General features: G+C 40.9%; 1 protein-coding gene across 8 annotated transcripts in view; it reads left to right on the forward strand.

Annotated features, from left to right (window-relative positions):
- FRMPD4 (FERM and PDZ domain containing 4) overlaps positions 1 to 13,797 on the forward strand; it is a 797,725-nt gene that overhangs the window by 609,003 nt on the left and 174,925 nt on the right. For all 8 annotated transcript variants that reach the window (XM_070604452.1, XM_070604446.1, XM_070604451.1 and 5 more), the window contains one exon: positions 3,386 to 3,502. In XM_070604452.1, coding sequence (XP_070460553.1) covers positions 3,386 to 3,502 — 117 coding nt within the window. The remainder of the gene's footprint in view (positions 1 to 3,385; positions 3,503 to 13,797) is intronic.

The following is a 13,797-nucleotide window of genomic DNA, read 5'->3' on the forward strand; positions in this document are numbered from 1 at the left end:
GGCCATGCTGGCCCCTGAGCAGAACTGCAGGGCTCCTCCTTCTAGGGGAGTCTTTGGGCTCCACACAAGTGGTCAAGAGGAGCTTTGAGGCTAATGGGTCCTTGGACAAGAAAAGTAAGACCTCATTCAAAGAGGCGGAATTTAAAAAGCCCTCAGCCCCTGGGAAGGGTGCCCAGGAACTCAGAGAAGACTCTTTCTGAATTGGGGGAAAATAAAGGGCATGCCTCTCACCCTGGGACACAAGATCAGCATTACTGCCAAAGCTGAGGAGTTCTGCACAGAACTGTGTCCTCGTAACAGCACCTGGTCTGTCCTGAGGAGCCGGGTATAGTTTCTGCGTCAGACAGGGCTCTGAAGCGCAGCAGCCAGAGAACTCTCCTTTTATCTGCACAGCCCTGCTGCTGCTCCACAAGGGGCCATCTCTTTGCACCAAGGGTAGAAGAAACTGTGTCTTTCAGCTGTGATGGGGTGAGGGGCCTTTGGGAGTCGTGGAGAGTTTGGTGCAGCCACAGAAATGGGAGCCAGGAAAGGAGGTCCCTGCGGCATCTTCCCAGTACACAGACGTAAACCAGCTTCCGAGGCTGGATATTGTCGGGGCTGGTCTTCTAGTCATCACACTGTGTAGAAGCGGGAGCCAAATCCCTCCAGAATTATGACTTTCATCCTTGATTTTCCTCAAGATGGTTATGGTTAGATATTTACAAAGGCTATTATTTTTTTTTTCTACTTGCACTTTTAATTTCCAAGTTCTACTGATGCCTTTGTGACCCATGTATTTTATGTCAACACATTAACAGACAGACATATAGTCATGTCTGATTTTAATTACTCAATTATTTGTTTTATTTCAGCTGGTGTCCCTTGACCTGAATTAACGCATTTGGTGTTTGTGGATTTTTCCCATATTAGCTGTTCATTTGGTGTTTTATGACAAAAGGCTTTGCTTGAAAACATCTTGCTGAACTGATGTTTGCTGCTTCCTGAACATACTGTACAGGACTGAATGTCCTTTATAATAAAATTGAAGCTTCCTCCAGCTCACTATTATAATATAGTATTTTACATATAAGTTATATTAGGAAGCCTCTGTCTTTCTTTGAGTGATTTAGACTTCGGGGCGGGGGGGGGGGGAAGAAGGAAAGAAAAGAGAAGAGAAAAGAAAGACGGTTTATTTGTTTTTAATAAATGAGCACCTCTGGGAAAGGTTAACATTCTGATACAGGATATAATTTAGCAATCCAGATTAAATTGTTGCCTTCTGTACATGGACTCCCTTTCACTTACAAGAATATTCTTTGTGGCACCTCTTACTGTACTGTTGCTTTTGCAAAACTTTTTCACAGCAGGGCATACTGTCTTCGTACCTCCAAGGGCCTGTGTTCCTGCGCGCACCTTAGAAAGCATTTCAAATGCCTTCTCTGCGAGTGGAGAGAAATGGCCCGTCTTTCTGTAATACCTCAGGGTGGCAAATTCATGTGTTTTCGCACTGCAGGGAAGCAGCACATTTTTAAAAAACCGCCACAGGAAATTGCCACTGCTGACTTTTGCACGAAGAAGAGGAACAAAAACTGGTGCATGTCTTTTCTTTTAATAGTCGCCGGGCAAGAAATAATCCTGCGGCGGCATTCTAAATTTGCAAGACCTGTGTTAAGTTTGTGAACTCTTTTGCTCTCCACACTTTATGAAGGATGTGGGAAAACTGAAAGGAAGTTAAAGAAAAGTAACGGAGGTGGTTAAAATTATGCAAAATCGTTCCTCTCCAGAAAATTTGCAGGAAATGGGCTTATTTCACTGGGTTATGGTTAGATGTATGAGTTGGGTGAGGGGTGAGTTACCCAGCGTCCTGCGGAATTAAAAGTCTCTCCTCTTCCAGAAAGGTCTACACCCCTGATTTGGATGTTTTCTGCGGGAGGGCAACAGTTCTGCGTGAGAGCTGCCACATGTGGTTGTGCGAGTTGGGCATGTTATGCTTGGTGCAAGGAGTGGGGGGGCGGAGGGGGGTGGGCTTCTTTCTAATTATAAAGGGCTCCCAGGTACACTATTGAGACACTGATTGTGAGGCCCTGGAAGTGTCACCACTGCTTTTCCCACGCACTTTGGTACCAGTCTGCAATTTGGAACCACTGAGAGGATCTTACAGATTATCCAGATTGAGTAACCTCACCTGGAGTAAAAGGACCAAATGACAAGGGATATTGGTTGGTCCTAAAACGGCATTGCTTATCACCTTTCCTTTCATGGTTAAGCTGTGAAAGAGTCTGCAGCATTCATGAGAGATCGGTGGGATTTCTGTGGGTCCTGAGAGGAGTGGCCAGGACTCAGTGATGCTCCAGAGAGTGGGCTCAGGCCTCTGGTTAGGGATTGTGACTGTGCAGTGCTGCCCATCGCAACTGCTTGTCACATGGACTCACTTCCTCTTTCCTCTTGCTCTCAGAAGGGCACGCTTCTAGAAGAGTCTCCTTCACCTATCCTTGCATTTTGCTGATAAGTGGACTTTAAGTTGTGGACTGGAAATTGTAAAAGTTAATGTGTGGATTTTCACTGCAAATTAAATTGAGAGTTTGTCTAAGGTCTTATGACTCATCTTGACTGGAGTATGGTTAATATGAGTGGAAACTTTGTGTTTTGATCAAAAGGAGTCCAGGAAACTGAGGCTTGGGGTTATTTGTTTAAGAGCCATAAAAACTATTAATTTATTTTCACATGTATTTATATTGTGGTGTGATATCTATGTACGTGCAAAACTATCCTAATGTCTGATCTCAAGAATACCTAGTGTAATCGAAAGTATACAAAACTTTTGTTCAAAATTGGCTTGTGTGTCCTCAGGAAAGTTACTTAGTCTTTCTGAGCCATTCGTTGTTTCTCATCTGTAAGATAGAATAAGTACACTTACCTCATAGGGCGTCTGTGGAAATGTAAGCAAGATACTATAAAGAAATGCCTAGCATGATACTTGACACAAAAATATTCTTTCGAGGGGCCGGCCTGGTGGCGTAGTGGTTAAATTTGGTGCTCTGCTTCAGCAGCCCAGGGTTTGCAGGTTCGGATCCCAGGCATGGACCTACACACTTCATCAAGGCGCATTTTGGCAGCATCCCACATAAAGTAGAGGAAGATTGGCACAGATGTTAGCTCAGTGACAATCTTACTCAAGCAAAAAGAGGAAGATTGGCAATGTATGTTAGCTCAGGACTAATCTTCCTCATACAAAAAAATCCAAAAAACAACCAAAAAAACCAGAATTCTTTCCAATTGTTCATTTGATCAGCTGAGGATACAACTCACAATTGAGAGGAGCAAGTCCCATGACCCCCTGGAGTTTGTCTCTGAAGAAACGTCCAGGTATCAGGTGTGATGATGCTTTTCTCTTGTTTTTTTCCAGCCACAGGACAAAGTCTTCAGGCTGGCCGCCTCCCTCGGGAACCTGGGGCTTGAACCAGGTGCCGCCCTATGGATGGGAGATGACTGCAAACCGGGATGGCCGAGATTGCTTCATCAAGTAGGTTGAACAGACGGCATGAACAGTGAAAGCTTTGGTTTTTTGGGCATCTCTGTTTTGACCCTTGACTCGGGAGAATTAACATACTTAAATTAGGAAGTCAGAGGCATTTAGAGGCCATATCTCAAGTAGCTTGATCTCATGTGCTTTCTATATCTTGTGACATGAAGGTGCTTTGTGCTTGGGCACGTGCCATTTTAGAGTGACGCTTCACTACGTAGCATGATAATCCCAGCCCAGAGCAAAAGTTTTCATTATTAAGTCCAAGGCCAGTTGTACTCATTATCTGAGGCTAGTAACTAAAGTTTGACATGGAGGAGTATCATTTAGAAAACTTTCTAGAAGTGGTTAAGACAGGAATGTTCCTGGCTCATCTCTTACTAGAAAAATCAGCTAAAAGGATTATGCATTATGGGTCGTATCATAAATTTCTCCCACTGACATTGGCTAAGGTTTTGGATTTTTGTGGTGCTCTCTTCTTTTGTTAAATTGTAGTAAAATATATATTATATCATGGTTATGTTAAATACGTTCTATACATATAATGGTTATGTTATTGATAACATAATGGTAAATTTTACTTACCATTTTAACCATTTTTAGGTATATGATTTGGTGACATTAAGTACATTCAAAATCACACTATCCATTTCTAGAACTTTTTCATCATCCCAAATTGAAACTCTGTACTCATTAAACAATAACTCCCCATTCCCTCTTCCCCAACCCCTAGAAACCTCTATTCTACTTTCTCTATGAATCTGCCTATTCTAGATACCACACATAAGTGAAATTATATAGTATTTGTCCTTTTCTATCTGGCTTATTTCACTTAGCATAATGTCCTCAAGGTTCATCCATGTTGCAGCATATCTGAGAATTTCATTCCTTTTAAGGCTGGATAATATTCCATTGTTCGACTAGACCACATTTGTTTATCTGTTCATCTGTCAATGGACGTTTGGCTTGTTTCCAGCTTATGGCTCTTGTAAATAATGCTGCCGTGAGCATTGGTGCACAAATATCTGAGTTCCTACTTGCAATTCGTTTGGGTATATACCTAGGAGTGGAATTGCTGGATCACGTGGTAATTCTGTGTTTACCTTTTTCACGGAGGCTACAGTGCTCTGGTTTTTGCAGTTGTATGAGAAAAGTCTCTACATTGCACTTCTCAAAACAGCAAAGATCCACCCTGCTTTCTTCTTCAACCTAAGTGAAATATTCTTAATTATGAGAAATTAGTGAAATAGATCTGAGATCAGGAGTCATGGTTGGCCCTAGCCTAATACAATTGAGCAGAGACTGAAGACCAAGAGGAGGAAATCTTTCATACCACAGGCTGCATTCTTTGTTCCAGCCAAGCTGACTGTGGACTGGTTAGCAAGTATAGGATCACCACGAGGTGGCGGATCATTTTTACAAAAACAAAAATATCTGCCAAGATTGGATTTGAGGGATTTGGTCTTTGGATAGCCCGGCACCTCCAAGTTAAGATTATTGGGAAGTAGCCAGGGGAAAACTCACATGAGTGTTGTGGTCAGTTTTGCAGTCCCTGCAGCCCAAATCTTTCACCTTCCTAGAATTATTGCCGAGGGGAGGGGCCCCTCTTCAGAGTACAGCTTGTTGCTGAGGAGCTTGCCTCCTGGGTCCATCTTGGGAAGATTCAAGTTGCCCTTGAACATGACCCAGTCCGGGGAGCCTGTGGGCAGTGGCCCTCTGGCTCATAAAGCCTTTCCTGAGGATGTGCTCACAGAGAAACTAGTAGAAACGGCAGTGGGAACAGAATCTCCGGAAAGCTCAAAGACTGGAAGAAAGGTCAACAGTTTTGCTTATACTCTAGATTCTGAACCTTTAATTTCATACAGTTTGCTCATCTCTTATACTGCTAGAAAGATGATATTTTTTGATATCGTGCCATCTATTTTCTAACACGGTTATGACTTTATGTAATTGGCTCAATTGAGGTGGCCTAGATGCTTTGACTCAAAACAATAAACCTTTCTGCCAAAGAAATGTAATTTTTAAAAGACATGGATTGTGAATTTATGAAGGTCTATCTCAGACTTCTTTGATTAAAATGGATTTTTCTTTTTCCCTGGTTAGATTTGCGTTCCTATACCTTCCAGGTCATTTGATCAATAGATAGAATCCCAAACCGAGGCCTATTGGTTGGAGATTCTGGGAACCCCAGCTAGCTGTACCTACATGCATTCCCATTGGTGTCATTGACATTTTTGAGGGCCAGCCCAGGTGTCAATTTAACATTTACATTGGCCTAATGCCAGCTGTTAAAACATGTAAGAGCCAATCAGCAACTTAATAGAGAAACCTGGACTGACTGCTAAATAGCAAGTTTTAAAACCAAAGTCTCCGGTGTCACTTTTCCAAATCTACGGGGATTTTTTACTTGAAAAATAAGTTTCCACAGTCCTCTCAGAGACACTGTTTTAAGATGTCAAGAACTGTACTTTGAAAAGTGTTTGTTCTTCCTTTGTCACTAATGAGTTTTATAAGTAATGAGAATCATTGTGATTTTTTTTTTTCTTTCCTGCTGAGTAATGTCCATTACAAAGCGATACTCTAATTACCAGTTTCCCGGAGCCCGTGTTTGCAGTATGGAGTATAACTGTACTCATTACTTTTAGAAGTTAAAAGAACAATTTGAAAATTAATGTGTAGTTAGTAATTAGCACCTTTGCATTTAATTTTTTACTCTTTGACATATTCTCTTTGAAACAGATTAGATATCTTCTTTTTTTAAATCTTGTCTTAGGATCTAAAGGATAACCCACATCAGGCAATTGTGATGAAAGTGCAACTACTTCCGAGCGAGGGACAAACTATGGGAGGAACCAGGCTTCACGTATTCAAAGTTAGAGTCTAATAGCTAAATGATGAGATAACTCTATCATTATGAGTCTTTCAGAACACGGCCCAGGGTAATTCAAAATGTGTTCAAATTTCATCTTCCCTCTCCCATCCCCAATTATTTAGGGTGGGACTGGATAACCTGTTTTCTATAAAGAGTTACTAATCCTTAGGGTTAAAAAAAATTGAAAATGCCATTACACACATGTTAATGTACATTTGTATAATATCGTATACTCTGCAGACTAATGGGTCCAACTTTGGCTGTGCATTGGAATCGTCTGAAGAGCAGTAAAAAATCCTGATGCCTGGGTGTCGTAGTCTGTTTGGGCTGCTATAATAAAATACCATAAACTGGGTGGCTTAAACATAGAAAATTATTTCTCATCGTTCTAGAGGCTGAGAATTCCAAGATCAAGGTGCTAGTATAGCCAGGTTCTTGGTGAGGACCTTCTTCCTGACTTGCAGACAGCTGCCTTCTTGCTGTGTCCTCACATGACACAGGCAGAGAGATCATCTCTCTCTGTCTCTTCTTATAAGGGCACTAATCTCATCATGGGGGCTCCACCGTCATGACCTGATTACCTCCCAAAGGCCCCACCCTCCAAATACGGCCACCTTGGGGCTAGGGCTTCAACATATGAATTTTGGAGGAACACAGACATTCAGACCCTAGCATTGGATCTGGGGTAAAGCCTAGGAGGTGGGAGTTTCAAAGCTCCTCTGGTGATTCTGATGAACAGCTATGGCTGCTGCTCTAAAGCACTGTTCTACACATGACCTCTTTTAATAAGGAATAATCATCCCATTTTCCAGATGATAAATAAAACTGAGACTCAGACTAATCAAATGGCTTTCCCAAAGTTTACACAGACGTACCAAGTCACAAGCCATTGCTTGCTCAAATGTACCAGATTCCCCATTAAGGAAGGACAACTTTTGTTGGTATTCTTAGAAAAATATGAAATACATTTTTTTGAGGAACAGAAAACATTGTTTAAGAAACATAACAGATGCAAAATTAAAATTTCTCAGTTCCTTATTGTTACCAGTTAAGAGAGAGAGTAGAGTAGGGGAAGTAAGAGAGAAATATGGGAAGAGAGAAACTATGAGGAATGGAAAGACTCTTAGGAGAGAGAGTGTTTGGTGAGAAATGGATAAGAGAGGACAAGATGGATGGAAAGGGAAATGAAGAGAAAGTGAGGTACTCTGAGATGATTGTTATAATAACAGAGTCAGTAACTAATAGGTGTAGGTGTGGATACAGGAGGATATTGATATAGTTGTAGATATGAATATATGTATGTGTAGATGTAGCTGTAGATAGATATAGGTATACAGATATCATTGTAGATATAGATATAAATGGATATAGGATATAGAAATAGATATAGACATAGATGAGTGACCATATCATAATTCTGACATAATTACTGATAGTACCTCCTTTTGCTCTCAAAGTGTTGTAATTTGGTAATAGAAGATAGCTCTGTTTATGTATCACACTACCAAAGTTTAGAAAATTCTTGCAAGAAATAAGATTATATTTAATCTTAACAAGTGTCCTCTGACATAGTTCAGGCACATAGAAGAACCTCCTTTTTACAGAACAAGCTGAATATTCCAGGGATTGGTATCTCCACATCCTATGGCTAGTCATACCAGTGTAGACTCTAAGGCCTCGGTTCCTTGGGCTCTGTCATGGAATTTAATCCACACTAAGCCCGTTATATTCTATAGCTTTGTCCCCTAGCCCTAGGATTACCTAGCCTTATCAATGTATGCTCAGCTCAGCTCACCTCCATCTGTTCTTGCCATACCCTCCCCACTCAGCATGCTTAGATCTGGGCCTGATCAACCTGGGTATCTAGGTCCTTCCTTCAGAACCTCTCCTTGGCCACACTCAAGATCCATCCACCCAACATTTATTGAGCGCCACTAAATGCTGAAAATACCAAGATGAATAAGACAAGTTCTTACCTTCAAGGATCTTAGAATGTGCTGGAAATGATAAATAAAATAATGGAATATGTTTTAGATACAGTGGAGGCCCCCAAGGAGGAATTAATCTAATCTGCTGGAAGTAGGGGTGAGGGCTGGACAAGGAGGCAGGCCGTTGCCATGGGCCTCATGCTACAGAGAGGCCAGCCATCACTCTCAACCGAGCAATGTCTCGTTTAGTCTCTTTAGAGACATATAATAATTTTAATAGTCAGAGAGTAGGGAGTACCATGTATTGCTTATTTTCTGTTTTTGACTAAATGGAGTAAGAACATGCTTATTTGACTCTAGGGGTGGGAGAGTTAATGCAAAAATAATGTGCTTTCATAAATCTGGAATTTTGGTTTTTGTAGCTTGAAGGAAAAATTAAAACATGAGCAAAATAAATATTAAAACACTTGCTGGCAAGATATATGATTATAATGAGCCAAGTTGGAGTCTGGGGAGAGTGATGGGGGGTGGAGAAAGAGACCGGAGGGTCATTTCTAAACCACGTGCCCTGAGTTTTCAAGTTCCAAATTTAAGAGGCTCTTGTTTTTCTTTTTTGGTCTGCTGGCTTTCTGGCCACCTTCATCCTGAGTCCACAAAAAGTAGCCCTGCATGCGTATTGGACAAGACACGCTGTTCTCTTATTCTACCAGCAATTCCCATGGTAGGCAATTAAACCGAGTCACTATCTTCTTAATGCAGAATTCAGTTCTGAAAGCTGAATAGTGGAGATTAGTAATGAGATATGGAAACTTCCACTTAGTTCTCCACTATGGACTTGGCCCAACTTGAGAGAAGTTTAGCCATTCTTATCTGCCAGTCATTTCAGTGGTCAATGTGAAATGTCAATGTGAAATTTTTGGCTCATCTATCTCCAAGAAAGAATAATCTAGAGAGACAAGCAATTTGCATACACCACTCCCCTTTTTTTATCAATCACAACAGAAGACAGTCAAGTCAATGTGATAGGATTCTGTCTTCGTGGAAATTAGAAGTGGCAAAATCTTACCTCATCCTTATGTGTGAGCCCCCAGGTATTTCCTCTAGACTTTACTTCATCTAATTCAAATGTCCCAAAGAGGGAAGAAGCAATTAATTGTCTTCAAGCATGTTTGGAAGTTCTAGGGCTATTCTTTAAGTATTTTTTTCTTGATTTTTACCCCAAGATTTCATAAGAAAGTTTGACTGTTATTCTGTGGATGAATCCCTTAATCTGTTACTCTGTGATGCGTGCCCTTGAACTTTTCCTTCTCTAAAAATTTTTAAACGTCAAGAAGAGTCAAGTTGTAAAGTTGGACGTGGATATTGTGGTTGCACTCACCGTCCCCTGTAACATTTTCATCTTTGAAGCAGACGTCAATTTCCTACTTTAACAAGCCTACATTTTTCATGCACGACCAAAAAGGAGAAATAGGGCTGGGAGATTACCCACGTTGTTACCCTGTGTTTCTGGTAATAAAATGCAGAAGGTCTTTGTGGAAATTAACAGTCGTGCCCATAAAGGAGATAAGAAAGAGCTATTTGAAGTGTTTGCTCTGTTATTTTGTGAGGTTTTAAACATCCAAAGAGTTAAGAACTGGCATTATGTTAGAGAAGAGGTAGTTTCCATCATCTTTTGTGTTTTTTGATGAAGAATTCGTAAATAAAATATATCACTTCTAAGTGCACACAGTGAATTCTGTGTAAAATGCAAATAATTGCCTCATGACAAGAGCAAATGCCATTTCATTAACCAAGTTCCTTAGGATCCCGAGCATCTAGTCAAGGGGAGGGAGATATGTTGTAATTTTGGAATTGGAAAAACAAAGTAAAAGTGATAGTATCATTACATGAAATGAAAGGTAATTATGTCGTGTCAATGCAAGAGCTTCCCAGGCTGAACATTAGGGGCTGTTTATTCCCTTCATTGGAGCAGCTTTGTTTTCTTTCGAATCTGACAAAGCACCTATCTGCTAAGTTAATAATGACAGCTCCCAGCTGGAAGGTGAGTTTGCAGAGTTGATGGAAATGCTTTTAACAGGAAGGCTCTGAAACAGCACTATCATTCCAGATCTAACCTGGCATATGGCGCAAAGAGCTGTGCTAGGCAGACTCCTCCTGTATCATTTTCCCTGTACATTTGTTTTTGAAACTTTGCTGGGTTACTCAATCTGGCCATCATTCTAGGACAGGTCCCTGAACTATTTGGCTTATTTGTCCAGCAGGCCAAAGTATCTGACGGGTTTGTAATTATCTGAACTTCCTTGGGCCACTTGACTACAACAGAGTTGGGACATGCGCATTCGGGCGGAGCTGTAGACAGCAGGTTAGTTGGTGCACGGTGCACGGGGTGAGTTCTTTCATCTGAGCTTTTATGTAGCCCCTAGGGATGTACATGAGGTGGGTCACCAAGTCCATTTGGAATCACAGGGACAGCCAGCCTGTAAAGAGGAGAAGCACCTGGATGGCCAGGTTTCCATCACAGCCTGTAATTGAAATACTAGCTTGGGGCTGCCTACCACCTCTTGATTCTTTTGAGGCGCCTTTGGATCTCTTCTTTCTGGATTGAGCCAACCTTTGCAGAGTAATTTTGATGTCATCGCCTAGGGCTGGGGCACAGGCAGGAGATGGTGGCCTGTGCCAAATGCCAAGTGGGGGGTATGGATGTTGCTGCCAAGTAAATTGGCTGAACTTAAGAGGACATGGAATCACCTTTGTGGCAGGTGTCTTTTCATTATTGTCTGCACTCATGCGTAAGAGGAGAAGAGGAGGGCTGGTGACAGAGCGCCTTACTGTGGTCCACCAGTGGGTAGGAAACAGCAGTTCCCTACCAAGCCCTTGTCCTGTAGCTCCTCTCAAAGCTTGATGAAAACTTTGTTATCAATGGTCAATTTCTGGGGCAGAGCATCTTCAATTGCATTATAATGAGAGATGGTAGTACTTTTTGTGCCAGTGGACACTATGATCAGTCTGAGTGAAGAGGAACTGTGTCACATAGTTGTTGCATGGAATGTGCCACACCGCTGTTCAAGAGCACAGGTTTGGCAGCAGATGTCCAGATTTATAAGGCCAGGAGAGACTCTCAAAGAAGACTAGTTGATCTTAAAGGATGCTGCTGAGTATGCAGGACTGGCTACATAATTTTGGGGGCCCATTGCAAAGTGAAAATGCAGTCCCCTTTTTCAAAAAGCTGGATAAAAGTGCTGTTAAAGGTACTAAAATGTAAAGGTTTTCTCCTTTTTTGTGGTCTCTTTGTCAACATACTTTCTTATTTACTATTTAATACCATTCTAAGTAAAGAAATTAAAATTTTAAATTATTAGCATGAATTTTGCCACTCATCATTATATTGTGCAATGCAAGCTTTAGATGCAAGTATAGGAGCATTTAACTTGTATGCAGAATCACTGAAATTACACAATTTGTGTTTCATAGCTCTTACATGTGTATGTATTTCATTCTAATCAGAAAAGTAGAAATGCTTTGCAAAACCAACTAATAGTTTTTATTTTATTTCTTGATATGAACACACTCTACCAACGCCCCAACCTTTGGCTTGCTGATGGGTAAAGAGCTAAAAGGAAAGGAACTATGCATTGCCCTGTCTTTCCCTTTTCTTCTGGGTCATCACTTTCAGTGTGAGTGGATGGCCAATACAGGAAAGTAACACAAGTAAGAAAGAATATGACAGGATTCCTTGGTCATTCATGTTTTTCAGAAGGCCACATCTGTTAAAAACTAATTAGCCCTCAGCCCTTACCTCCCAACTTCACCTCTTGAGTCTTTTTTTATCATTTCTTATGTGGCTTTCTCAATAAAGGCCTAGAAAAAGGGAAGATTGCCTCTAACTATGGACTCCCTCAGAAAGCAATTTCCATGCCTTGCCAAAGATGGGTTTTCTCACCAAAACATAAATGCCTTTTTCCCCTTGCCTCCAGCCCTGAATTCTCTAGGCCAAGTCAGCAAAACCTTTCTGCAAAAGTTCACATAGTAAAAGTTTTAGGCTACGGAGGCAATGTGGTCTCTGTTGTGACTCAACACAATGCAACTCTGCCATTGTAATTTGAAAGCAGCCATAGGAAATATGTAAACAAATGGACATGGTTGTGTTCCAATAAAACTTTATTCACAAAAACAAACTGAGGCTGGATTTGGCCCATGGGCTATAATAATTTGCCAAACCTTGCTCTAGAGCATCATGCATTTGACCCCATTCTCATATTTTTAATTCACTAATTGATAAATTTTCAAAACCCTCCCATGAAATGGGGAGCTGCCATTTATTTTATATATGAAAGAAACTAGGGCAGTCATTGGTATAGTGACTTTTCTGAGATTGCACTCTGAGTCATGCAGGAAGCTAAAAATGGACCCCAGAGCCCCATTTTTTTTCCTACTTGTTGCCAGAAAGCTCTATAATGTGTCTGGTGTCAGCACACAGTTCTTGCACAGCTCTGACATTCGTGACCTACCTCTAAAGGGTGTTCTAGGAATAACGTTGTCAGAATCACCAGAGAAGTAGACCTTTTGATATGAGAGTGTCATGACTCCCTTCCTTGTGGTGGGTGCTGAGAGAGAGGAGGCCTGCCGATCACAGGGTTTGCAGCCTCTCCCTACCTCCAACCAGTATCTTCGTAGGAGGGAGATGAAGGGACAGGAAATGATAGCAACTCGAAGCCCAGTCACAATGGAATGCCAAATGCAAGTGCAAATAATTATTAGGGAAGTGAAAATTACATAGCAACTTGTTCTTACTAATGGTCTATAGAGAAACAGCTCCATTGTGCTTTCAAAAAGTTAATTGTCCATAGCGTTTTGAAGAAATTCTGCTCATTATCCTTGTGGAATTTTATAAAGCTCCCACATAAAGGTCCCCAATTCATTTTTCGTGATGTTCTGTTTTAGGCTGTTGTCTTGGCTTCCATGACACCATCCCTCTTTTTTTTGCTCCAAACTCACTAGAGGTTCTTTCTCATGTCTCCTCAACTGGTTCTTCTTTTTTAGCTCAACATTTAAACTTTAGTTTCCTACATTATCAATCCTTCATTTTTACTTAAAATCTATAAGAAAGAAAAAGGCTTCATGAATTTAAATATGTTGATGCCATTTGGTGTTGGTCCAAAAATTGCTGGAGATTCATGACTGTTCCACTACAGAAGATAAAAGAGATCAAGAGGAGTTGGTTTGCACTGCCCAGAATATTGTCTAGGCAATAACAAGTGGTCAATAAATGTTTGTTGAATAAATATTTAGATGTATGAGTAGATGGATGGATGGATGAATAGACCTTTTTCTGAAGCATTGTATTAAGTAGCTTGTTGGAAAAGATGCTGATACATAAGTCTGTGAGTGGAAATTATCTCTCCTTAAGTTACTGATGTAGAAATTTCACTATCAGAATTTGGGCACATAGATAAAGCCTATATTTCCTAATTAGACCTTGAAAGTTCATCAAGGCC

Source organism: Equus przewalskii, chromosome X, assembly GCF_037783145.1.
Source record: "Equus przewalskii isolate Varuska chromosome X, EquPr2, whole genome shotgun sequence".
NCBI classification, from domain to species: domain Eukaryota; kingdom Metazoa; phylum Chordata; class Mammalia; order Perissodactyla; family Equidae; genus Equus; species Equus przewalskii.